Here is a 22,949-nt window from a genome sequence, read left to right on the forward strand (position 1 = left end):
AGATCATAGATATCAGATGGTTTTTTGATAGTTTTTCTGTTGTTAACACAATTATTTGGCTGGCAATCTGGTGATGATTCTGAGATATATTTTCATCTGCCATCTGCAGCATTACAATTGTTTATTTTTGTTTGTGGTTTTTCAATTCCTCTGACAATTTTAGAAAAATTTTGCTCAACATTTTCTTGTTGCTTTCTTTCTTGCTGGTTTGGTTCTATGGCTTTTTCTTTCAAGAGAATGAAAGGTTCAAGCATTTTCTTTAATATGATATGAAATATAACTTGGAAATGATTCTTGATGTTCTGAAAGTTTTACTTTGCCATTCAGAACTGTCAATCTCGTGGATGCATTATTTCTGGTTCTTTTAATATCATATTTCTAAAATAATATTTCTTAATCATATTATTGCATTACCTTGTTATCTTTACAAATATTAGAACAAACATCTGGGTCGTAGGATATTGTATGTTTATGTATGATGCATTGAGAATGTTGTTGAATGTAACAAACCTTTGTTTCAATACATATATTGCTAAGAGTAACTATAGAGTATTTTTGTTTGTGTGAAACATAATCCTATTTTGATGTATCTAAGTAAAAAATATTTATGTGATTTGTAAGAGGAAGAGTGTGTATTTGTGTATTGTATGGACAGTTCTTAGTTAGGAAGACAGTAATGAGATATTGCATGTCGAGAAAAATTTTAGTGAGAGAAGCGTGTCGGTAGAGTGGGTTAGGGAAACATTTGTGAGAAAAAGTATGTGGGTGGAGAGATTATTTAGAAAGTAGGTAGAAGGTTATTAAGTTTAATACCTCTTTACGAGTTTGGTCCTCGGTTTCTGAACTATTTTGTAATTATCAGTTTGGTCTTATTCTTTTGGATTGGAGTTTGTTGATTAGTCAGGATTTGTTTTGAGGGGTTGACCTTTTGTATGCTCTTGTATTTTCTTCCTGTTTCTTAATGAAAGGTTAGTTTCTCATTGAAAAAAATATTAAGAAAGAAGTTAGTGAGAGATAACTTGAACATGGGTGAGTGGGACAAAGTGTATATAGAATAGTTAGAACGAAGTTATTGAGATATCATGTGTAGAGAGATTATTGAGCACGAGTTGTATAAATAGGAATTAGCAAGAGCAAGTTCGTGTGAGAAAGGAGTTAGTGAGACATAATGTGTAAAGAAGGATTGTCGAGAGAGAATGTGTTAAAAAGAGAAGTTAGCAAGAGAAAATGTGTGGTTAAAGAAATTGTATGCATACAAAATAAGGAAAATGACCACGTAGGGTTAGAGATTCGAACTCATATCAGACATAGGTACCTTTAACCCGTTGAATTATGTTCAGGTTGACAAAAAAATTACCAGAGACAGATTAAGAGAAGTTTTAGTTATGATTTTTACTCACAGACCTAGTAGATTAGGTTAATTTTTATCTTAAAATTTCAATGGGATAAAATTGGATTTTTTTTCTTTTTTGAGAAATGGTAAGATGAACGTTAAACTTGAATAAATTTATAAAATATCAATGTGTCATTTATCGTGTATTTTATTTAATAATTTTAAAAAGATACCATGGAGCATTATTCAATTATGAACAACTTTTCCCTTCTCAAATTATGAAAAGTAGTTATTATATAAATATAACAATGGAAATTACAATTAAATTGAAGAGCAGTTGGTGAGATAATTCTTGACATACAATCGACAGCTGCCACTTGAAGATGTCTTTGTCTCCCAATAATGAATTGAGTTTTCAATTTTATTGGTTGGTTACATTCACCCAACCCAACCAACTTAACTTCTTCATTCTGCCTCCAAATCTCTAGTTAAATATCCTTAATCCTAGCATTATGCTTACAGTAATTCCCTCGCTCTCCAAAATCGCCCGATTACCCGGTTAACTTAACCGTTGTCACCGTCACGACAACGATCTCTTTTCGCCATTCGTTACCGGGCACGTTGGTATGTATGTGATTTCTACTCTACTACTAAAAACATCTATGCTGGATTCCCACACTCAACCTTGTCCTGGTGTGATTCAATCACAGTTCTTGCTGCCTCGATCGCTACTTGCCCGCTGACGTAATGTCGTCGACACACAGGCATGTACACATCTGCACCACCGATCAGCTCAGTCTCTTTTTCTTCTGTCTTCCTTAAGGTAAAGAAAGCTCGATTCCCACAGATCTCGCATCGAGCAGTTAGTTTTGTTACAGAATCAGCTAGTGGAATTATGTCGAGAACCGAACCGAAGCTCCTCCTGTGCAGTTTTTATTGGATAAACGAAACCCCAATAGAAAACTTTAACTAACTTACTGATAGGTATTAAATTTTAAATAAATCTGAAGTTCTAACGAATGTCTTTGTAAGAAAAGCATAGAAATTATTGAATTAGACTACCTCAAGTAATCCCCATCCAGCCCAGAAACTATAATTGTTTTGCCATCAATATCAGCAGCTTCCCGACAGAAATCGTAAAGATCGTCAAAGAATTGAGCTTCATCAATACCGATCACGTCTAGCTGTTATGTGAATAACACAAGTAAATTAACCATTTTGCCAACCAGGAAAACTAGGCAGTTCGATTACGATGGTTACCGAAAACTCAGAAGACTTCATAATTGATGAAACGTTTATCCATGATCCGAACAATTTAAGTACATTGACATAACAAATAAAGGGGGATAATGGTACCTTGTCATAAGCACCTTGCCCAAATTTTTGTTTGAAAGATGACAAGTTTGGTAATGCCCAGCAAGGCAGTTTCATGCCATCATGCGTGACAATCGAATCCAATCCGTATCTTGTGTCCTTATTCGACTTAATTATAGCTACACTTCTGTGAAAGAGAGAGAAAAAAAAAACAGACATGAAAAGAAAAAAATAGTATCTTTCATGAATTGTACAAAAAAAACTTCTTCTAGTTGTACACCAATCAAGATACATTAGAGTATACATACCATCCAAGTAATCACTAGGTTGAGGTTCTAAAATTTCCAAAAGATATATTTATATGCAATCACAAGTATACAGACCTTAAACCTTCAGGAGGAATGGCACTATCAAGACCTTGAGAATACAGAGAGAAGAGCAAACTTTTGTATACAAAGATACTATTCATTAAACAGAATAAAGACACATCATTTTTACAGGGCTAAAGGGGAGAATGCCCAATACTTTCAAGTAATGAAAATCAGAAAGGGGGAGTTGTTACTAAATTACAAGAGGTTTTGTATATGACAAATTCTTTTTTTCATATCCGTGAGTGTCTGGATTAGTTTGCACGCACCTAGACTAATTTCACGGAACAACCGTCTGACCTTACTACATTTGATGGCTAAAAAGACTCATAGAATATTAAATCTCAAGTAGATGGTCACTGTGGTTGGAACTCATTCTCTATAAGCCCCTTACTATTTACCTTGGTTCCTATTGATCGGTCATTAGGTCAAACCATGAAGGTTTTGTATATGACACTTCAAGAGGAGGTTTCAAAAAAACATATCGGAATAAACATTTGGGTCTGTATTTTAAAACTCTCCAGTTATATTATAGTCCTTACAAGATTAGACAACGAGATCTCAGCTCTATTTGAAAGGATGAACAACGAGAGCTTGAACCAAGAGATGGAATCGACTCGAACATAGACCAAGGAAAATCATAGGAATGTGTTAACTCTATTAAAAACACCATCATGGACGGAGGAAAAGACGAGAAACAGAAACATAATCTGAATGCTCATAACGTCGCCGTCATAGAAGTTAGGGAATCTCTTCTTAAACTTCCAATGAGCCTCCATTCCTTCGTGAGCAAAAGTCCAAATAAAGGCTTTTTTTTCTTTTGCAAGGCTCTTCAGCCAACATCCTATTTGTGGAACGTAGTATGACTAACGGTACTGTCGAGCATCTCGTGTTCCGCTCTGAATCTAATTGGCAGTGGACAAATCCCACAGCAGCCATAGTGTGCAGGGATTCTCACCCTTCTAACAGAGTTCCTCCAGAGAGGACCATAATTCATGTGTCTACTTCCTTCCTCTACATAACAAGGAGTAAAGGCCAAAAAAGATCTCTAATGCATCATTTTTGTGCACCTTCCTAGAGCATTTTCTCCAAAGAATTCTGCTACTACAGCTTGCCAATTCACTCGTTTAACTCATATAGCATTTAGAGGCTAGGAATTAAATAGCCAAAGCCCAAATCATAGCAGCTCAAAACCTCATTTATCACCAATATGCACACGTCTACTTTTCAAATTAAACAATCAAATGTACCATTTCATAACCTATATGCTTAAACTATCAGTTTGAAGCCATAAACACCAAAGAAACAAAAAGGGCAAAGTATGAAGTACCTGCCATCACTGCTCTCGGACTGAATCCGGCGAAGAAGAGTGGTGGTTTTCCCGGCGAACATGGGCCCGACTATTACGTGGACCTCGCCGGAGGGGGGTGACGAAGAAGCTCCGATTGGCCCGGTCCGATTCTGGGTTGAGAAAACCCCGTTTATGGGCAGCGAAATTGTGGGTGTTTTGAAAGTGAAAAAATTGACGGGTTGGGAGAAAATAGGCCTGCAATGGGTGGGTTTAGAAAGCAGAGAAAAGAAGGGCGGAGGAGTGGTAATGGGGATACCGGGGAAAAGGGTTGAGAAAGAGGAGGAAGAAGATACGAAGGGTTTCATCCTGGAAATAGTTGACATTGACATGGTGAGCTTTGAGCTTTGAGCTTTTTTGATGAGGGTTTTAATGGGGTTTTGCAGAAGGGTTGAGGAATCTCTGTAAATTGTTGCGAGGGTTTTTGATTTGGAGGGAAAGTGGAGATGACGATGGTACAGAGAGAAGGGGCGACTTCGGCTTTGTCTTTCCCCAAACTCTGTTGGTTAAATTACTCATTTCACTTCACAAACTTCTAGTTTGTGTTTAATTGATTTAAAATTTGCTACTCCAAACCTAATGTGGATGAATTACTTACTCTATTATAGGTACGGTGTTTTATTGATCATCGGAAGAGATTCAACGGCTTCAGCTGAATTTTCGAAGCTAGGAGGTTTGGGGAACATTCCTTTAACTTAGAGGCAGAAACGAAGTCCTTTTTATGGCTATCTCTGGCTCTAAAGAAATTGGAGTTTTCATAAATTAAATAGTTTCGTATCCATTTTGTGTGAAATAAGTTTGTTGGATCAAAATGGGAGGTTCAAATTTCCACTTCATTGGTTGTTGAATTAAAATATATATATATATATATATATATATATATATATATAAAACTTACAGAACTTTATAATTGTATGTGAAGCGTAAACCTATTGGATTTTTTTTTTAATTGGCGAATCTATTAAACATAAAATTATAATGATATCAAATTTCAATTTTATGTCTAATAGATCTAAAAATAATTAAATAGATGTTTAATTATTAGGCATAGCATTGAAAGTTTATAGATTTATTATTATTAACCACAAAATTAAAAATTTATTATATATTTTTTAAAGTACAAAATCTATTAAACATGAAATTAAACCTTGCGAATTATACACAAATCTAAAACTACAGTGACTAAATTTTAATTTAACCAAATATGTTTATGTTATAAATGTCAACTTTATCAGTTTATTATTATTATTATTAATTTCATAGAGATGTAGTTTAATTTTTTTTAGTTGGTCAAGTCAAATCATTTTTTTGGTACGACACATGAGGTAGAAATTAGAACTCATGACCATTTGATCGGACATAAATATCTTAACTCGTTGAGCTGTTTGGATGGACAATCAAATCTTATCCCTTGTTCACTAAAAAAATTAAATCATTATAAAGAAAAGTTTTGACCAAAATATTATAAACAATAACAATGATACATAGTTCTTAATTTTAATATCATGAGAAAGTCTATTGAAATATTCAAATTCATAAATATTTTATGAAAACTCATCTAAATATTTTAATTATTAAATCAATTATGTTTTAGCAATGTTAACCTACAAATGTCTTTAACTACTACAAAGAGATAACAAAAATTTAATGTAACAAGATGTAAAATTTTGTTTTTATGAGATGTAAATGGTAAGATGAAAATTATAAGATTGAATCCGAGTTCAAAGTATTATTTTAATTGAAATAACACATTAAAATAAGTTAATTCAACCCATCACATTGAATTGTATAAATAATTTAAAGTGAAATAAGAAATAACTTCTATTTTTATTTTACCTCACTAACTTCAAAATATGAATATGGTAATAAAAACTTTCAAAAGCATAAACTAAAATAAAAGCTGAAATTAAAAAAAAAAAGTAAACTTTTAACCTTGAAAAAATCACTCCAAATTCCATAATTTGTGTCCAGCTAAAGTTTTAAATATCAATGTTGATATCGAAAAGTAATGTTAAAAAAATATTATAAATACTTAAATTAATAAAAAAAAACATTTCACTAATTTTAAATATATTAAAAATTATTAATATTAATATTAGGTCCATATTACTAATATTTAGTTGATATATACATTTTTATTTTATTAAATTTTTTGAAATACATGTTATTAGCATTTCAACTTTTTAAAAAAATAATTATAGAAAAAAAACCCCTCCAATGATAAGCATGAAGGGGCATATAGTCCTTTTTTTTCTTCTTCTTTTTTTTTTTTAATTTAGGATTTCTTCCTACATTATTGGGTTGCATGTGATGAAACCCTAATTATCATCTACTCTTCTTTTATATATTTATAGAAAATTTAACATGCCCACACCCACTATAAAGCAATTCCATTATTCAATAATCAAAATCCAAAACCAATTGGCACTAGGAAAAAAGGACTTTTGTGTTAAAAGTTATTCTAACCATACCATATAAATTTCCAGCTAAATTACGAAAGTTACCCCTTCAACTTTGTCCCTTGTTTCAAAATTATAACTCTAGTAGTTCAAAAGTTTCAACATTATCGTTGACCTCTCATAAACGTTTCAAAAATATCTTTTGAGCAAACATGGGTTAATATTTTGTATAATGACATAGCAATTTAATATGGGAATAATTTGCTTGGATTTAGTATGAAAGAAAAGGAAATGCATAACAAGTTATTGTTTTTAAAAGAGGGATTAAGGTAAAATTGGGTAGACAATGGAGAAGTAAACTCTATTGACAGCGGAGGAAGAATTTTACTACATATTGGGTAGACAATCCTACAAGTCCTCCACATTACCGTCACACCGTTCTAGATTCTATCCTATCAAATTTTCATTCGAAATATTAGTAGATATTTAGTCGAAGAGCTAGTCTTTTTGGAAAGAAATGTCAAAGATAGTATTGAAAGTTTTAAAATGGTTGAAGCATTTTTTGAACCAAAAGATTTATAAATATTTTTTTTGTAATTTAGCCTCAATTTTCTAGAGTTAGTTTTCATTTTCATGAAAATTATGTCAATTACCGCTAAACTATGTTCAATTTGACAACAAACCACTCGTAATCCTAGAAAAATAAATAAATCAATCCATACATAAAACATAAAATTGAAAATTTCCGTTTCCCTATCCCTATCCCTACCATAGAAATATCATACAGTTCAAGTTTCATTTTCACTTTTTTTTTTTTTACCACTGGTAAGTGATGAAGGACCAGTCACCAGTAGCATCAAGAGTCAACTTTAAGAAAAAGTAAAAACAGTACTCCAATATGATAGAACACTTTTTTTCTTTTATTTTTAATTTGAACTTGTAGAATATAATAGGGAAAAAAAAGAGATTTAAGAAAAAGGAAAAAGAAAGAATGGTTGGGATTAGTAGGTTTTGTTTATTTATTAAATTCCACTCTCTCAAGTTCTTTCTGTAATATTGAAGATTGTTGTGTGTGGTTGGTTGCTATTCTTTTGGATTCATTTGGACCATGGCAAGTTGGTGATCCACCCTCCTTTATAACACACTATTAAATAATTATTATGTTAGGGTAAATAATCATCTGCTCGACTAATAATTTATTGTGGTTAACGATTTAGTTCTTATACTTTTAATTTTTTTTCTATCGATAACAAAAATTGAATGTGACATCATGAGAAAGCTGATGCGATCGTCACATCGATTTTTACATTTTCGATACCTCTCCCGCTCTGATACCATCTGAACAAACTACCACTCAATTCAAAAGTTTAAGCTCATGAGTTGGGTAAATTTAATTCATTTTATATGGATTCTAACAATAAGAATTCAAAGAGGTGATAAAAATGCAATCTTTAAAAGTTTAAGAAGCAGTCAAAGCAAACTCAACGGTAACTGACATATATCTCAAACTAAGAGGTTGTAAGTTTAATCACCCACCCCAGATGTTGTACTAAAAAAAAGTTTAAGAAGTAAAACAAGATGAATATAAAAGTTCGGGCCAGCCTGGTCGATCGATTACGTATTAATCAATATTCGATTGATTGGTCTGAGGTTATTAGGTTATTGGTAGAAAAGATTTGTCGAGTCACTCTGTTTCTTTTTGTCCAAGTTAACATTCAACTGATTAAAATATATATATTCAAAATTTAAATATCCACCAATATATTCAAAAACCAAAATACAATTGAAATCCATGTTTTTTTAAATACAACATGTGGGTGTGGAAATTCGAAGTCACAATTTTGAGCGAAAATACGTATTTTAACCCAAACTTATCTTAATTTCATGCAAATTTGAGTTGAGCATTAGACAAAACTCCCATTAACTAGGTCATAAAAAATGAATTTTGTTGTTGTTTGGTTTCCAAGAAAATGATGAAAAATGGAGGATTATGAGTGTAAAATTAGAATTAATACAAGTTTTTATAATAAAGTGAATAGGGAGATACATGTGTATTGTGAAATTCCCTAGAATGTGTGGAACCACAAGCAATCCCTTCTGTCTTTCACACATCTGCCCCACCTTTTCTTTTTCCTTTCTCTATTTTTATACTCAAAAGTCATCCATTCATTTATTTATTTCATTAATTAATCATTCTATTTACCACTCTGTATTTTAGGAGCCATTATCAATGAAATTCACCTATTTTTTCCTATTTTTTAAAAGTTTTTTTTTTTATTTAAAATAATTCAAGAATGATGTAAACAAGTTAGTTTAGCTTAAAATTGGCTCATTCCTTGCCTCCACAGGAAGTAATTTGGAAGTGGGTGGTGAAATTTTTTTCCTTTTTTGGAAAAAATTACTGTGGAAAAGGGAACAAGAGATCAATTTCATTACTCAAATCAGTAGAATTGGGAGTTAAATAGTGACGGTAAAAGTTAGATTTTTTTTTTTACCTTTGCATTTTGTGGTAATTCTCATTGACTAGTTCCATGGAGAAAATCAATAATTGTTGCAGACATCTCTGAATCTTTCTCACATCCATTTTGAATAATAATAAAAAAGAAAAATTGACTCAGACACTTACAATTGTGGAACATTTTTTTTTCTCTTACAAAATGTGGGAAGTTGTTCTTGTCTTTGCCTCTTCAATTAAGCTTAATGGGGTTGTGAATTTTGTGTAAAAATTTGTCCTTTTTCTTATAAAATAGTAACAATCTTAAATACCCAGAAAAAGAAAAAAAGAAAAAGAGAGAAGATTTCACTGACCCAAAAGAAAAAATTGGACAAAAATGGCAACTTTTTACAAATTGGAAGTTAAAAAACTTTGGCCTAGCTAGCGATTTACCCATCTTCCATGATTCCATCGTCTCTCTTCGTAACTTTCTTGCGCGGAAGACAGCCAAGTCTTTCTTTTCTTTTCTTTCTCTCTCAACCTATACATATATTATTATATATATATATTTATATATATTTTGTGCAAATATTGCGCCCATTCCAGATGCACATTCCTTTTTCTTACACAAATATCTGCCTCTTCTCTGTTTCATATATAGGCTTTCTTTCGTTTTTTGTATTACATATTTATCTGGAACAAAAACGAAAACAGTAACTGGAACAAGGAAAGAGATAGGAAAAAAGGAGGGCCTCTCGCCCTCTCTTCTTATTATGCCTTCTCTTAGATCTTAGATTCTAGAGTTCCCAAGTGGGTCGTTTTCATTTGGTAAGTTTTTTTTTCCTCTTTCTTTTATTTTTGTTCTGCAAATCATTTGTTTTATTAATCTTTTACTCGAATAGTTTTCTGGGTCTTGAATCAAAACTTCATTTGTTGGCAATTTTAGCCTCTTTTTTTTTTTTTGTTTTGGGTCGTTTCCTTTTTGCCTCTGGCTTTTGAGGATTCCTGGGTTGTAGATCGATCGATTTTTTCTGATCGGTGAATGGTCCGATTCTCTGAGATCGAATCTGATAGCAATCATTTTTGTATCTAACGATAAGAGCATTTTGTATTATGATGAATTGGTTATTGATACATCTGTCTAATTTAGCTCGCATTGTGATGTTTCTCAAATGAAGGCTTCTTTTTAATCGTTTGTTCAATTCTATTCCCCTTCTAAAACATTTGAGAAGCTGTTTCATCGAAATACATATCGGTTTTGTGTAGCTTTCTGTTTTTTTCTTCAACGTGGATTGATCGGCTACGTGGTTCTTCTTGTTGAATGATATTGATGGGATTGGTTGGAATGGATTTGTAGAGTGGGCATGGATCCTGGCAAGCTTTTTATTGGTGGTATTTCGTGGGACACAGATGAAGATCGTCTTAGGGAGTATTTTCAGAGCTTTGGAGAAGTGGTGGAGGTGATGATCATGAGGGATCGGACCACCGGCCGTGCCCGTGGCTTCGGTTTCGTCGTCTTTGCTGATCCTGTCATTGCAGCGAGAGTTGTATTGGAAAAGCATGTAATTGATGGAAGAACTGTAAGTTTTGTGTGTTCTTCTTGGTTCTCATTGATTTTTTACCTGTATTGGAACCTTTAGATGGTCTCTCATGACTTGTTGAAGATGTGTTCTGATTTGATTTTGTGTATAAATATGCTTCATAGAGGGATCAAGATTTTCCAGATTATCCTGTGGTCCATCTTGATTCAAAATTTTTAGGATTCTTCAGCATTTGTATTTTGAAGCTGTTTTGTTTTGGAAAACTTGCAATTTTCCTTCAGAACATAGATGGAAGATTTGGTTGTTCGCATTTTATTAGGACAAATTCTGTTTCATGTTTTTCTTGAAGCACAATGGCAATGCTGTTGCTCGGAATATCGATCGTTCTTGAGAATCAAATGCTTTATACATGTTCTAGAAAATGTGATTAGCATCTTGGCGGTAAAACATTTATTTGTATAAGAAAAGGTTTAAGACTACTTCTGGAATTAGTTTGAGAATAAGCAATTATGAGAAATCTGTTTGCATCATTTAAGGGGGAAAAAGATCATTTAAGAATTTGCTCCTGAGCTTCATTAGGAAGTTTGAATCTTTTAAGATAGAGGTTGAGAGATCCTAAAGCTACCCTAATTGTTAATTGAAGTGAGTGGTTGGCTTCATTTTCATAGTTGGAGGCAAATTTTTTTTTTTTTTGGTTGTATTGATTGTCTGCAAGCAATTATGATGTTGTCTTACAGTTACACCTACATCTTTTGAGCTGTGTCCTATATGTACAAACATTTATAAATCTAATCATTACCATGAGAGGAGCCTTGTAAGGAATATGCGGACTTTCAAATAGAAAGAAGTCTGTCATAATTTTCCTTACTAGTTCTCGATGTGAAACCGGGATATGCGAAAATTAGAAGACTTGATGTCTTAGAGAGTTCGTGGATGCACAAAAATTAGGTGATATTTTTGTGATGATCATAACTTGTATTAGAATGATATGTTTCGTTGCTTCTAGACTTCCATTTGTGTTGGTTACCATGTTCATGTTTGGTTATCCTTTTTTGTTTAGGTTGAAGCAAAGAAGGCTGTTCCTCGAGACGATCAAAACATTTTGAGCCGAAACAATACTGGTATCCTCGGATCACCCGGCCCTACTCGCACAAAGAAGATATTTGTAGGAGGTTTGGCATCCACCGTCACGGAGAGTGACTTTAAGAAGTACTTCGATCAGTTTGGAACAATCACAGATGTCGTGGTGATGTATGACCATAATACTCAGAGACCAAGAGGTTTTGGATTTATCACTTATGAGTCAGAGGAATCAGTGGAGAAAGTGTTGTACAAAACTTTCCATGAACTCAATGGTAAAATGGTTGAGGTTAAGAGAGCTGTTCCAAAGGAATCATCACCAGTGCCCAACCGAAATCAATTAGGCGGTTACCCTTATGGTTTTGGTAGAGTTGGTAGCTATTTAAATGGCTATAATCAAGGATACAATCCAGCCTCAGTTGGAGGATATGGACTGAGATCTGATGGTAGATTTAGTCCCATTTCAGTTGGTCGTGGTGGGCTTTCTCCAATAAGTCCTGGTTATGGAATAGGACTAAATCTTGACACAGGGTTGAGCCCAAACTACGGGGCAGGTCCGAATGGTAACTCTAATCTCAGCTATGGACGAGTAATGAGCCCCTCGTATGGTGTAAATTTAAATAGGTATGGTAGCCCAAACCCGATGCTATATGGTGGAGGCAGTGGAGGGAATGGTTCTATTTTAAGCTCATCGGTTCAGAATCTGTGGGGGAACGTCGGTAACTCTGCTGGTGCAAACTCCTCACACTTGAGGACTTTTCCCGGCTCTGGTGGTGTGCATACAGGAACTAATTCCTTGAACAGTATCGGAGGGCTTTGGGGTGCTTCTGCAAGTCTCGGTCATGGGGAAAATGCTGGTTCTCCATTCAATACTGCTAATCTCGATTTCGGAAACGGAGATGCCAGCTTTACATCAGGCACAACAGTAGGTTATGCTAGAAGCATTGGAACTAATGTTTCCTCAGCATCTTTGTACTCTGCACCAAATATTTATGATGAGGTTCATGGGAATAATGATGAAGGAAACTCATTCTATGGCCATTCCAGTTGGCAGTCATTGCCAACAGAGCTTGAGGATTCTTCCTCAATTGGCTTTGGCCTCGGCAATGCAGCTTCAGATGTTATTAGTAGAAACTCTGCTGGTTATACTGTTGGATATGGTGTTTCTAATAGACAATCTAATAGAGGTGAGTTCTTCTACTCTCGAGAAAACTTTGTATATTTTTGCATATTTTCGACTGTCTTACTTTACACATCTCTCGAAGCTTTAGATCTTCAAGCTTGTAACACTAAAGGCCTCACAAAAACTTATGCCAAGTTTGGATTGTTAAACTGCATAAAAGCTGCCTGCCCTTTTCATTTTTTAGTAGTTTTACCTGAAATTTTTTACAATCTTGTAAGGAGTTAAAATATGTTTAAAACCACTATATGATGTTCTCATGCACCTTCCAAAGTTGAGAGAGCCTACTTAGAGCTATTCTGAAAAACATTTCTTATTTTCCATTAGTTTCTTCTTATGGGTGATCTGTTTTTATGGACCTGTAAACAATGATTTCTACCCCATGTTAGTTTTAAATTGTCCCACCTATTTGATCACATTGTTAGGGAAACAAAAGCATAGAAACCACTCGAAAACAGTCCCTAATCTTTTCAATGCGAGCTATGGATGCTGACTAGTTTAATCAAACATGAAATAATCAAAATTTATGAACTTCAAAAGGATGTCATTACTTTTATAATCTCACTTAAAGAAACATAGCTTTTAAGACTAGGAAAATGGGCTGATCTTCTTGTTTTGTGGTTAAATGTTTGATTCAGGAATTGCTGCCTAGGAAGAAGATGATACAACAGATGTCAAAAAATTTATAGTAGGTGATGCATATTCGGTAAAGCAGGTGGACTGCGATTTTCGTATAATTTTCGTCATTGTGATACACTCCCCATTTGATACTGTCAGAGCTAATTTGTTTTCTGTTTTGACAAACTGTCCCATAAAGAAGCAGGTTCCAGAGGGTTTTCTCTTGGTCAGGATTGAGCTTGAAAATATAGGTCTTTCTTCTTCTTTCTTTCTTTATTTCTTGTAATTTGATTGATATGTATAATTGGATTGTGGGTAAGGTATATATATGCAGAACTGTTGCATAATACGTTACTCCGAGAAACGATGTCACACGAACAAATCAACATCTTTCTTCTTTTTTTTTTTTTTTCTTTTTTCGGGTTCGCTTTTCCGGGAAAGATGCTAGTTACTACTCATCAGGTTTTCTTGTTGTTTCACCTTTTATCATTAGCCATTCTGGGTTTTTATTTTTACTTCCCAATCTGATTGTATGAAACTGAGGTTGATTTAGTGGTGTGATACTATCCAGCTTGCTAATTCTATGTTGTAAATTTAGCTCCTTTTGAGCTAAACTTTTATTATAAGTTCAAAATCGCTCGCTCGCTGTCTTTATAACACCGACTTGAGTTGCTCGATCAGACATTAGTGTCTTTTCTTATCTTACGGATTACAGATTATAGGTTCGAATCAGGAGAAAATGACTTTTCAGCTCTCCACTCCATTTTTTCAAAAACTAAAACTGTGTATTGTTGGTTGTATAAGCTCAAAGTTTCAATCTTTACTGTCTTGTAATATACTTTCTTGTTTTTGTGAATTTTCTTTTGCTGAATGACTACTACTATAAGGAGAGATACTTTACAAGGCAATGATATTTACTTTTTGGTGATATTAAAAATTCCTTTTCTAATTTAACAAATGTTTATTTATAAAATGATTTGAAAACTGAAATAGAAAATTTTTTTTCTAGTCAAAATTCATTGCATAATGATATTCTCTGCCTACTCAAAAAATTTAGTAACTATGTTATGTCAAGGTAAAATTTATAAATTTACAGAAATTTAAATAGGTCCAGAATAGGGACCCAAGCCAATAAAAATTTAACTTAGAGGTAAATGACATCTATCGAAAATTCAAACTCCTGTACCCAATATATTGATTTAAGTAATATCTTTGAGTACATTACCAAGATAAATAACTCGACCCTTACAATATTTTTGAATTAGATCGGTTATGTTTATGTTATACTTAGCTCATTCTTAATAATACTATGATGTGTCTGGATTAATTTTTAAATTCCTACGTATTTCACATTGCATTACATATTATTGTTGCATTTATTCATTAAGACATCGTGCATAAATGTATGATAACGAATATTGCTGATGTTGGTTTCTGGACAAGTACTGTGTAAGTGCCACTCGTGCCTTTATCTCTTAACCCAAGCTTTACCTGCATATAGAAATTTAACACCGATGTATTGCTCTTCCAAATGCACTCTAATACCTAAGTTAGTACTTAGAGCGAATGAGTATGGAACACTAAGATATTCGTAAGTAGAGATTTCACACCAACATTCAAATTTTGCATACCTTGATTAGAGTTCTAAGTGTTGTTTTTATATGGGGAGAGAGAGGAGAGATGTGGGGACCCGATATTATGCTTTCCCTCCGACTTTTCAGAGTGGTGTGCATCACCCTCAAAGACAACCACTTGACACATCGTCAGGTGCGTCGCGGGTCTTGAGTGTTACGTTCGTTAACCATATTTGTACCTTCATACGATGCGCTCGGCACTCCCCATCCGGTGTGCTCAGCCTTGATCTGGTGTGCTTGACGCTCTCTTCTTAACAAGTCATATAGGCTTAACGTGTCTCTCGACAGGTGTATATCGTCAACAAATATAATTTTCAAAAAGTAGCTAATCATTGTATTATAATTCACTTGATCAAAAACCTCTTCATCAAATGTGGTGTATTGGTTGAGGTTAGACTATAGGTAAAATTTGTCTAATATAATCACCACACTAATAATCACATTCCAAGGTGAATTAATTATTCAACTGAAATTAAGTCTGTATCTATCATGTTGACAAATTCTCATTGTCCCTCATAATTTATGATACTATGATCATGTTATGTGTATGTATTTCTAATTTTCTGCACTACTTGGCCATCAAGTATTTTGTCTACTTGGTATTTCTCTATGATATATGAGGCGAGTGATAGGAATGTTTGATAAACATAAAATTGACTTCGAGAAAGAAATCATCATTTTCGAGATTCAATTGGTCTAAAGAAGTTGACAATCTGGAGATTAATTGTTTAAGGTACATTTTTGTGAACTTTACATTATATATATATCTTGAATTTGACTATTTAAGGTTATTTTAAATATAATAATCGAAAAAAACTTGGACTATAATATAAAATTATCATGTTTCAATTGATTTTATACATATAATTATTATCATTCTTATTTTATATTTTATATTCTAGCTTTTTATAAGATTTAATTTGAAATATAAATGGAGAGGTGCTATAAAAAAAAATTGGTGAAGTCATATCTTATGATAATAGAAGATATTTTGCATAACTAAATTTAAAATAATACCATCATGATCTGGATATAAAATTAGAATTGTTGATTACAATGGTAATGTTCGAGACCAAATTTACCGAGCATATTTACAAACAGGGCATTGCCAATCTCAAAATCATGAAGCAATTTGAGTCATTGTGTGCACGTTAAGGGCTAAGGTGTGCGCTCGCCACTATCCCAAGGGTAAGTTCTATACTTTTATGTATTAATTATATACAATTCAAAGTTCAGGGGACTCGAGCCTTTGAGCATACTGTAGATCTGTCCTTGTAAAAGTATATTTTCCTTACAAAATATAAAATAATTGTTTAATTGAAAATAAAATATAAAAATTACTTGTAGAATTATAAAAAAATTTATGCTAAAAAATATTTTTATTAACCAATTATTCTCTAAATTCTCATATGTTAAATAATGTAGTTCATTAAACAATTTAGTTTTTATAGTCTAAAATTTGCCACAATTTAATTTCTAGCATAGAAAAATATTGTTGCAATTTAAGGAAGTTTCTTATGTAGAGCGATAAACTGACCAGGGATGTATTGAAATCGAAAATTGGTGGCTACTTTTTGCAAATTCCTATGAAAAAGGGGAAAAAAGGAAATAAATGGGTTGTTTTTGGGCCATGATCATGTTAGCCCAGCCTAGAATCTCACTTCCGATCGTAATTCTTACAATCCAATCTTTTCGATCTCCCAAATTCCAAGCTTGAAGCCCTTTCTTCAGATTTGCTGGTTCTGCTTCCGTTTCTTCATTTTTCCGTTTCGAACAAATCACGATTCACATCACTGCTCATTGCTATTGCCATCGCCATTATCTGAAGAACTGATGAGCGTTGACGGAGTTGCTTCGTCTCCGTAATCTGCAACCCTAGCTCTCACTTCAAGGTATTTTCTCCATTTTTCTCTTCGTTTTAATCCATTCTTAAGCTCCAAGTTCTTGCAGTTTTTTTTTTCGCTTTCAGCATTCAGTCGCTGCCCCCACATGCTCACTAGAATTTTGTATTTAAAATCAAGAAAAAAAAAAGTCAGCCATTACCATTAACCACCCTTCTCACTCACCTCGCATTCTCTCAGACCATCAACGCCACCAAATCTACCACCCCTCTTGCCCCTGCCCTCCTCGAACTAGTAAGATTGAAGTTTCACGTCCTTTTGATTTTTTATTCTTTCGTTGACGAGTGATTTTTTGTTGATATTTGGAAAGATTGACTATTTCTATGGGCTGTTTGATTTATGGAAATGTAATTGATCTCCTTTGCATTTGTGTTTGATTTTGGGTGTGGACTCTTCTTTATTGTGTTGTTCTGGTCTAAGGTTATTATGATTTATGAGTTTCGGTGCCAGTCTCAGGACTTTTCTTTATCTTTGTTTCCTGTGTCTCATATATTTTTGAATTCTATTTCTTCATTGTGAATAGGGAAGAGTTGCACCCTTAGGTGGAATTTGACTTCCTGAAGGATCCAAATTTCAGAAGGTATTTTTAAGCTAGTATGGTTCTATAGAGTTCTGTGATGCTTGGACGATGGCCTTTAGTAATTGAGGATTATCTTTTCAAGACTGTTTTAGTCGGTGATTTAGCTGTGGTAAAACCAAAATTTCTTGCAAGATATGCTAGAGACTTTTGTACCCTAATTTGAAGTCAACCACCTGGAAAATCTGATATTAATGTTTAATTCTTTTGGAAAAATTGTCAAGCAAACCAAAAATCTTAGTTCATTGGAGCTTAAGATTATTATTCACATTGAGAACTCTTGCAAAGCTAGCTTCTTAGCTGGGAATATTGGAGATGGTAGTGGTTCAACCAAGAAGAATATTGAGTCAGAGCCTGAAGCTGAATGGGAGAGTTTACTTGAACCTTTTGATCTCACAAAACTTAGAAAGTCTCGCATTCTAATTACCCCAGTTCAACTTTGTAAATTGCTTGAGCTTCCACTTGATGTACCCACATTGTTGGAAATATTTGAACGGGTGGGTGCCCAGAAGGGATATTGCCATACATTTGACGTATACTATGTGTTAATAAGTAAGCTCGGGACAATTGGGGAGTTCAAGGTTATAGATAAACTGTTAATGCAGATGAAAGAAGAAGGGATTGTTTTTCGAGAGTCCATTTTCATGATAATTATGAAACATTATGGGAAAGCCGGCCAACCTGGACAAACAATTAGATTGCTCTTAGATATGAGGGCTGTCTATTCATGTGAACCAACTTTCCAATCTTATGATGTAGTTTTGGAAATACTTGTGACCGGTAATTGCCCAAGAGTTGCTACAAATGTTTTCTATGACATGTTGAGTAAGGGTATCCCTCCCACTGTTTTTACTTTTGGCATTGTGATGAAAGCGTTTTGTATGGTTAATGAGGTTGACTCTGCGTGCTCACTCCTTAGAGACATGACAAGGCATGGATGTGTACCTAATTCTATAGTTTATCAGACTTTAATACATGCACTATCAAAAAGTAACCAAGTAAGTGAAGCCTTAAAGCTTTTGGAAGAGATGTTTGTGATGGGATGCATGCCTGATGTTCAAACCTTCAATGATGTTATTCATGGCCTCTGCAGGGTAAATAAAATTCATGATGCAGCCAAATTGGTTGATCGAATGCTTCTGCGAGGTTTTAAGCCAGATAACATGACTTATGGTGTTCTGTTGCATGGACTATGTAGGATTGGAAAACTCAATGAAGCAAGAGCATTATTGGACAAAATCCCTTGTCCAAATAATGTGATCTTCAATATTTTAATCAATGGGTATGTTATGAGTGGACAACTGAAGGAAGCTCAAAGTTTTCTTAATGAGACTATGATAAATTTTGGTTTTGACCCTGATGTTTTTACATACAATATATTGATGCATGGTCTTTGTAAAGAGGGGAGTCTTGGTTTTGCTCGTGATTTGGTCAATGAGATGTCTAGGAGGGGTTGCAAGCCCAATGTGATCACATATGCAATATTGGTTGATGGGCTTTGTAAAGAAGGGCTTCTCGAAGAAGCTGGTCTTGTGTTACATGAGATGTCAACAAAGGGGTTGAGTATAAACACAGTTATATACAATTGCTTGATGTCCGCACTATGTAGGAACGAGAAGGTTCACGTTGCTTTAAATTTGTTTAGTGAAATGTCCACAAAAGGGTGCAAGCCTGACTTATTTACATATAATTCTCTAATCTATGGGTTGTGCAAGGTTGATAAGATTGATGAAGCCTTCAGGTTGTTTCATAATATGTTATCAGATGGCGTAGTTGCCAACAATGTAACTTACAATACACTGATTCATGCGCTTTTGAGAAGAGGTGCATTCCAAAATGCCCTCTCACTTGTTAATGATATGCTGTTCAGAGGATGCACCCTTGATAAGATTTCTTACAACGGACTGATAAAAGCATTTTGCAAGGTTGGGAATGTTGAAAAAGGATTGGGATTGTTTGAGCAAATGACAATGGATGGACTTGGCACTGATACTATATCATGTAATATTTTGATCAATGGGCTGTGTAAAGTTGGAAAAGTGGATAATGCATTTGAGTTTCTTAGAGATGTGATTAATCGAGGTTTTGTGCCCGATATAGTCACTTATAATAGTGTTTTAAATGGACTTTGCAAGCTTGGACGTATTGAGGAAGCCTTTAATCTATTTGATAGATTACAAGTTGAAGGTGTTCGCCCTGATGCTTTTACCTATAACACTTTTATCAGTTGGCATTGTAGAGAAGGAATGGTGAATGACGCTTGTTTATTTTTTTATAGAGGTGTAGAGAGTGGTTTTGTACCTAGTAAAGTGACTTGGAATGTGCTGGTCAATACTTTGGTAAAGCAAGGTGACATGGAGAATTTGTTTTTTATGTTAGATGATTTATGGTGATAAAATGTACTTGTAAATACATTTTTGTGTTTGATGTTATTATGATACCAGTTGACGTGTTTGATGTTAATATGGTGATTTTTGTTTCTCCTGTTCCATTTTTAAGCATTCTAATTTTGTCAATATTTACAACTAAAAAATCTCTCTTGGGACACTTCAGTTTTTCATTGTTAAGCACACATTAAGAAGAAATTTTGGGATTGCAAGTAAATTAGCGAATTGCTAGCACCCTTAGAACAAAATTATGAGGCTGACAATTTTTTTGAAATATAGTTTTTATGCAAGAAACCAGAGAAGCTATTCTTTAAGATAATGAAAAAGTTACAAAAATGAGAGGAGGTGGACAAAAAGGTCTTCTAATTTGCCCCAAGATTAGATATGCTGTAATCACAAAAATGGATGGTGGAATTTGCATCAAGAGCAACATAGTGTGGTAGTATTACCTCATAATCTATGGAAAATTTTACGACATAGATTTTTCCTTTTTCTTCTCCACCAAAGCGCCAAAATGAAGAAGCTCTTATAACATAAGACCATAATATCTTTTTCTTTTAGAAGGATGACCTCTGAGAACTTAAGTGATGTGGGTGATATAGAATGCACAGAGTTGTAATTTGCTTCCGTTAAAATGTTGCAACGTTTTACTGTGTTTGTATGCTCTCTCTACACTCTAGCTTCTGGAATAAATAGCAGCAACCATCAGAATAATTTCCTCTGTATTGTTTTTAGAATTTTGGTTAACTATAAATTCTTTTTTCATAAATTTCTTCGTACATTATTTTTGGTTCTTGGAATGGCCAGGCTGAGGCTGGGTTCTTGATCCGTTGAAGCTAAGGCGGAGACACAAGATAATATTCTATTGCCCTTTTTGTTTCCTTTTCTCTTCACCAGCTATTAGCTTCAGCATATAGGTACTCTCAGATTCTTTCCTTACTCCATCAAGTAAGTACTCACATAATGCCTCTAGCATATTGTATAAGTATACCTTTCCTTCCTTTCAAGTTTTCTTGTGTCTCTTATATTCTTGAATTCTATTTCTTTGATTGCGAGTAGGGAAGAATTGCATCCTTAGGTGGAATTTGACTTTCTGAAGGATCCAGAGTTCAGAAGGTATTTTGAAACTATTATGGTTCTATAGAGTTCTGTAAAGCTTGGGCGATGGCTTTTTGTTCTGAGGAGGAAAAAACTGAGGATTATCTTTTCAAGATTGTTTTAATTGGTGATTCAGCCGTGGGAAAATCAAATTTGCTCGCTAGATTTGCTAGAGATGAATTCTACCCTAATTCAAAGTCAACCATTGGAGTGGAGTTCCAAACCCAAAAGATAGAAATAAATGGAAAGGAAATCAAAGCTCAAATATGGGATACAGCTGGTCAAGAGCGATTCAGGGCTGTTACGTCTGCGTATTACAGAGGAGCCGTTGGAGCTCTTCTGGTGTATGACATTAGTCGGCGTCAGACATTTGACAGCATTGGGAGATGGCTAAATGAACTTCACAGTGAGTATTATAAACATGCTATCTTTTGTTACTGAAAATAAAATCTCTTTTTCTTACCCCTTATTATGCCGTTTTATGCGTTTCTAATTAATGCTATTGACTGGTTACTTCTCATTATTAGATTTCTTCAGTTGTCAGTTTACTTTAAATTAAGATATCCCGACTGTGAACAAAAAAACATCTGAGCAGTATTTTGTGTGGAAAGAACTTAGAAGTAGCGTTCAACTTTCTGCCCAAGTGGTAGAAGAGGATTTAAAGATTTTGAAATGGAAGAATATCCTTTATAAAAAAGAGTTTAACTGAACAAGTGAACAAGAGCTGCATCTGAATGTGGAAATGTAAAACAAAACGAAATGAGAATTATTAACTATCACTGTGAGAAGTTGCATGGTTATTATATTGTCAGAGAGTTCGATTGATGTCGGGGAGTTTTCTTTGCCTTTATAACCTGATTGGATAATCTTTTATTGAACAGCTCATTCTGACATGAACGTAGTAACCATTCTGGTTGGCAACAAGTCTGATCTCAAGGATGCTAGAGAAGTACCTACATCTGAAGGGAAGGCTTTGGCAGAAGCTCAAGGTCTGTTTTTTATCGAAACCTCAGCCCTCGATTCCTCTAACGTGACGAATGCGTTTCAGACAGTAGTGAAAGAGATCTACAACATATTGAGCCGAAAAGTTATGATATCTCAAGAACTCAAAAAGCAGGATGTGAGCTGGATGGAGGATGGAAAGACTACTGTAGTTATACAGGGAGAGGACATAGTAAGTGAAGAAGAGCCCAAGAAAGCTGGATGCTGCTCATCTTAGTAACTTTACAAATTCGAATCTGTTCTTTCATTTATTCTGCTCATTATATTAGCAGCATTTGCTACTCATCTTCCACAATGTATCTTCTTCTCCATTTGGTTGAATTTCTTTAGCTGGTGAATCTTCTTTTTTATCTTATTTTTCTACCATGCTGGGTAACATTGATTTCATGTGTTCATGGATTAAAGTAACATAGGGGAATTGAAAAATGTAAATGTGGCCTGAAAGGGTTTAATTTTTTCTAAGTAATATTGTTTACCTTGTTCCAATTTCTGCTTACTGATTCCTTACCTGAGGAACAACCATATGCGGCTAAGCTTTTCTCTGTTTCATCTACAACTTTATTATTTGTACTTTATGTTATGTGATAATTCATGTTACTAAGTTCATTATTATGAAACTTTGTCTGCTCCACCAGAAGAAGTGAGCCCCTACAAGAGAGAGCCATTGCACATCAGCTTCTTATTGTATAGGGTTCCAAACTTGCAAACCTCTTACAAAAAAGCTTTGAATCTCCA

General features: G+C 34.0%; 4 protein-coding genes across 10 annotated transcripts; 3 read left to right on the forward strand and 1 right to left on the reverse strand.

The window, feature by feature from the left end:
* Nucleotides 1–1,609: 1,609 nt before the first annotated feature.
* Nucleotides 1,610–5,025, reverse strand: LOC111012527 (thymidine kinase a). Its single transcript, XM_022286688.2, has 4 exons — nt 4,346–5,025; nt 2,690–2,834; nt 2,396–2,517; nt 1,610–2,255 (listed from the first exon to the last, which is right to left on the reverse strand). The coding sequence occupies exons 1-4, from the start codon at nt 4,693–4,695 to the stop codon at nt 1,994–1,996; spliced, it is 879 nt and encodes a 292-aa protein (XP_022142380.1). The 5' UTR covers nt 4,696–5,025; the 3' UTR covers nt 1,610–1,993.
* Nucleotides 5,026–9,714: 4,689 nt separating this feature from the next.
* On the forward strand, nt 9,715–14,194 carry LOC111012638 (RNA-binding (RRM/RBD/RNP motifs) family protein). Of its 2 annotated transcripts, none has more exons than XM_022286863.2 (4): nt 9,715–10,024; nt 10,463–10,776; nt 11,798–13,004; nt 13,636–14,194. In XM_022286863.2, exons 2-4 carry the CDS (start codon nt 10,561–10,563, stop codon nt 13,647–13,649), a joined length of 1,437 nt encoding a protein of 478 aa, XP_022142555.1. In that variant the 5' UTR covers nt 9,715–10,024; nt 10,463–10,560; the 3' UTR covers nt 13,650–14,194. The 2 variants fall into 2 exon arrangements, with proteins under 2 accessions (XP_022142555.1, XP_022142553.1); XM_022286861.2 differs by having other exon boundaries at nt 9,716–10,024; nt 10,554–10,776.
* Nucleotides 14,195–16,796: 2,602 nt separating this feature from the next.
* RABA5A (RAB GTPase homolog A5A) lies at nt 16,797–22,700 on the forward strand. Of its 6 annotated transcripts, none has more exons than XM_088122122.1 (5): nt 16,797–17,141; nt 17,331–17,384; nt 20,922–21,062; nt 21,174–21,618; nt 22,094–22,700. In XM_088122122.1, exons 4-5 carry the CDS (start codon nt 21,279–21,281, stop codon nt 22,429–22,431), a joined length of 678 nt encoding a protein of 225 aa, XP_087978248.1. In that variant the 5' UTR covers nt 16,797–17,141; nt 17,331–17,384; nt 20,922–21,062; nt 21,174–21,278; the 3' UTR covers nt 22,432–22,700. The 6 variants fall into 6 exon arrangements, with proteins under 6 accessions (XP_087978248.1, XP_087978250.1, XP_022142493.1 ...); XM_088122124.1 differs by having other exon boundaries at nt 20,922–21,031; XM_022286801.2 differs by lacking the exon at nt 17,331–17,384 and adding an exon at nt 17,674–17,730.
* Nucleotides 17,737–20,190, forward strand: LOC111012598 (Pentatricopeptide repeat (PPR) superfamily protein). The gene has a single exon (XM_022286799.2). It carries the CDS (start codon nt 17,922–17,924, stop codon nt 20,118–20,120), a length of 2,199 nt encoding a protein of 732 aa, XP_022142491.1. The 5' UTR covers nt 17,737–17,921; the 3' UTR covers nt 20,121–20,190.
* Nucleotides 22,701–22,949: the final 249 nt, after the last annotated feature.

Source organism: Momordica charantia, assembly GCF_013281855.1.
Source record: "Momordica charantia cultivar OHB3-1 chromosome 3 unlocalized genomic scaffold, Mcharantia_2.0 BLBB01000003.1, whole genome shotgun sequence".
NCBI lineage: Eukaryota > Viridiplantae > Streptophyta > Magnoliopsida > Cucurbitales > Cucurbitaceae > Momordica > Momordica charantia.

Excerpts from the sequence above, each read along its gene's own strand:
- LOC111012598 (XM_022286799.2), top strand. The coding sequence starts at position 17,922 with ATGTTTAATTCTTTTGGAAAAATTGTCAAGCAAACCAAAAATCTTAGT.
- LOC111012527 (XM_022286688.2), bottom strand. The coding sequence starts at position 4,695 with ATGTCAATGTCAACTATTTCCAGGATGAAACCCTTCGTATCTTCTTCC. Across the intron at positions 2,835-4,345 it reads TCCGAGAGCAGTGATGGCAG|AAGTGTAGCTATAATTAAGT; the intron begins GTACTTCATACT and ends TCTCTTTCACAG. Across the intron at positions 2,518-2,689 it reads GGCAAGGTGCTTATGACAAG|CTAGACGTGATCGGTATTGA; the intron begins GTACCATTATCC and ends TTCACATAACAG.
- RABA5A (XM_088122122.1), top strand. The coding sequence starts at position 21,279 with ATGGCTTTTTGTTCTGAGGAGGAAAAAACTGAGGATTATCTTTTCAAG. Across the intron at positions 21,619-22,093 it reads ATGGCTAAATGAACTTCACA|CTCATTCTGACATGAACGTA; the intron begins GTGAGTATTATA and ends TTTATTGAACAG.
- LOC111012638 (XM_022286863.2), top strand. The coding sequence starts at position 10,561 with ATGGATCCTGGCAAGCTTTTTATTGGTGGTATTTCGTGGGACACAGAT. Across the intron at positions 10,777-11,797 it reads ATGTAATTGATGGAAGAACT|GTTGAAGCAAAGAAGGCTGT; the intron begins GTAAGTTTTGTG and ends TTTTTTGTTTAG.